The sequence below is a fragment of the Penaeus japonicus genome, unplaced genomic scaffold (assembly GCF_977035675.1).
Source record: "Penaeus japonicus unplaced genomic scaffold, GWHDUDI00000001_assembly GWHDUDI00000030, whole genome shotgun sequence".
NCBI classification, from domain to species: domain Eukaryota; kingdom Metazoa; phylum Arthropoda; class Malacostraca; order Decapoda; family Penaeidae; genus Penaeus; species Penaeus japonicus.
This window is the reverse complement of record NW_028234432.1, coordinates 1,475,319-1,477,818: the sequence shown is the minus strand read 5'-3', so window position 1 is coordinate 1,477,818 and position 2,500 is coordinate 1,475,319. Positions and strand designations below refer to the sequence as shown.

The following is a 2,500-nucleotide window of genomic DNA, read 5'->3' as shown; positions in this document are numbered from 1 at the left end:
CTCACCAAGACTCACCAAGACTCACCAAGACTCACCAAGACTCACCAAGACTCACCAAGACTCACCAAGACTCTTACATGAAGTCCGTTTTCTTCTCGGCTGGAAACTTGCTCGGAGTTCTGCGTCCGGGCTCGACCATCACTTTTGTGACTATGCAATTTTTATCAAGTACATAATTGCAAAAATCACAAAAATGATCATCGGACGCCGGAAGTTTCTCGAAGGCGTCAGTTGGCCATGTTGGGGGTAGGGTGGGGGTGGGGGTTGGGGTTAGAGGGGTGGGGTTATGGTGGGGGTGGAGGTCGGGAGCTGTTGCTTCGGGGTGGGGGTGGGGGGGGGCTGCTGCTTCAACGTAGGTCTTCTTCCTGGTTCTTGTTCCGTTTCTTTTTCTACTATCTCTCTCTCTCTCTCTCTCTCTCTCTCTCTCTCTCTCTCTCTCTCCCTCCCTCCCTCCCTCCCTCCCTCCCTCCCTCCCTCTCTCCCTCCCTCCCTCCCTCCCTCCCTCCCTTCCTCCCTCCCTCCCTTCCTCCCTCCCTCCCTCCCTCCCTCCGCCCCTCCTTACCTTCTGAACTCGAGCAGTGCCTTGGTGGACGCCGGAGTGCCAGAATCGGGCCACGAGAGGAAGTGGAACTGGGTGACGGTGCGTGTCTCGCCGGTCCGGACGTTCTTCAGGTAGAAGGAGCGGACCAGGTAGTCGTCGCACCAGATGTGTTCCGAGACGAGATGGACCTGTTTGGGGGGGTAAATGGTGAAGGGGGGGGGGTTATTTGGGTTTTGGGTTGTGGCTCGGGTTTTGGTTTTCGATTTTCTTCTTAGGATTTGTTTGTTTTGGGTCTGGTATAGAAGGGTAATGCCTCTCCACTCTGCATTTCTCAAATCTGAATTCGTCAATTATTATTATTATTTTTTCAGCTCCCCAATAACAGTGAAAATCGTCATATCCACGGATGCTCAAAAAAAACAAAAATGTAAATACATAAACACTGAATTACCACGGAACCAAAAAAAAAAATAATAATAATAAAATAAATAAAAATAAAATAAACATATCTTCCCTTCCTAGTCCCACCCCTCTCCGACGCCACCTAACATCATCCAACACGCCCACATCCCCCCAAAATACCACCCGCAACCACCTCCGACCACCCACCCTAGCCCCAACACACCTCGCCCTTACCTCATAAATGTGATACAGGTCGCTCCCTTCCTCAGGCCAATAGCGATGGCAGAAGGCGTGTCCGTTCTCCGTCAGCCTCGTCAGCATAACGATCACCACACTGCCCTGCTCCCACACCAGCTGCCAGAAATCAGCTGCTGTGGCGTCGAGGGGCCCTTGGGTGGCGATGTAGGCGGGGTTGCGGGGGTCGTGATCCGTCTGGAGGGTGGGGGGGAGGGGGGAAGGGAGGGGGGAAGGGGGGAGAGGCAGACGAGATTAGTAGGTGTCAAGGTGGAAGATCTTTTGAAGTGCAGTGAATTGGTTTATCTAGATTCCGTGATTATTATTGATGATTATTATTGCTGCTGATACCATTGGTGTTATCGTTATCATAATCATTGTTGTTATCCATTGCACCATCATCAATAATATCAATATTATCAATACCTTAATCAATAGAAGCAATAAAGTTCCTATTACCTTCAATAGCATCAATATCCAGAATCCAAAATACAAAACTGATTTTTTTCTTTCCTCCTCATAAGTAGGATTAACGACGTATTTTGATTAATGTGTTGATCAAAAAATCGAAATATAATAGAAAAAAATAGAGAAAGAGATATATAGAAGGAGAAAGAGGGTGGGGGGGGGGAATGACAAATTTTATCCAGTTAAATATATAAAGATATATTAAGGGGGGATAAAAGGAACATATATGGTAAACCGAGGGGGGTGGGGGGGGGGATAAAAGGAACATATATGGTAAACCGAGAATAAATAAGACTAAAGCAGAAGAGAAAACGTCATGATAAAGAAGGGAAGAGCAAAAGGCAAAGAAACGAGAGTCGGAGAGCACTCACGATGGACGAGGCGTTGATGTAGTCGGAGCCATTGACGTTCGCGTGAGCGTTCAGAACAACTCGGTTGTGGTCGTACGGGACAGCGTCTGGGTACCTGTTCTTCTTGTTGTTCTCGGGCTGCAGAACGGGGAGGGGGAAGGGGGAAGGGGGGATGGTTAGAAGAGGTCGTCTACTTGCTTGCTTACTTACTTAATTCCTTGTTTCTAACACTCCTTTCTCTTTCTTTCTTTTCTTTCTTTCTCTCTTTCTCTCTCTCTCTCTCTCTCTCTCTCTCTCTCTCTCTCTCTCTCTCTCTCTCTCTCTCTCTCTCTCTCTCTCTCTCTCCCTTTCTTTATACACATATATATAAATATATATATATATATACATATATATATACATACATATATATATACACATATAAATACATACATAGATTATGTAAACACACACAAGGACCATATGTATTACTAATAAAAAGCCGTTTTCAAAGTCACAAAGCGAT

The 2,500-nt window shown here is 46.5% G+C and overlaps 1 protein-coding gene across 1 annotated transcript in view; it reads right to left on the bottom strand.

The window, feature by feature from the left end:
* IA-2 (tyrosine phosphatase IA-2) overlaps window positions 1–2,500 on the bottom strand; it is a gene marked incomplete in the record, with an annotated part of 208,149 nt that overhangs the window by 9,805 nt on the left and 195,844 nt on the right. Inside the window, 3 exon segments of the mRNA XM_086554829.1 lie at window positions 563–729; window positions 1,178–1,375; window positions 2,017–2,133. Coding sequence (XP_086410955.1) covers window positions 563–729; window positions 1,178–1,375; window positions 2,017–2,133 — 482 coding nt within the window.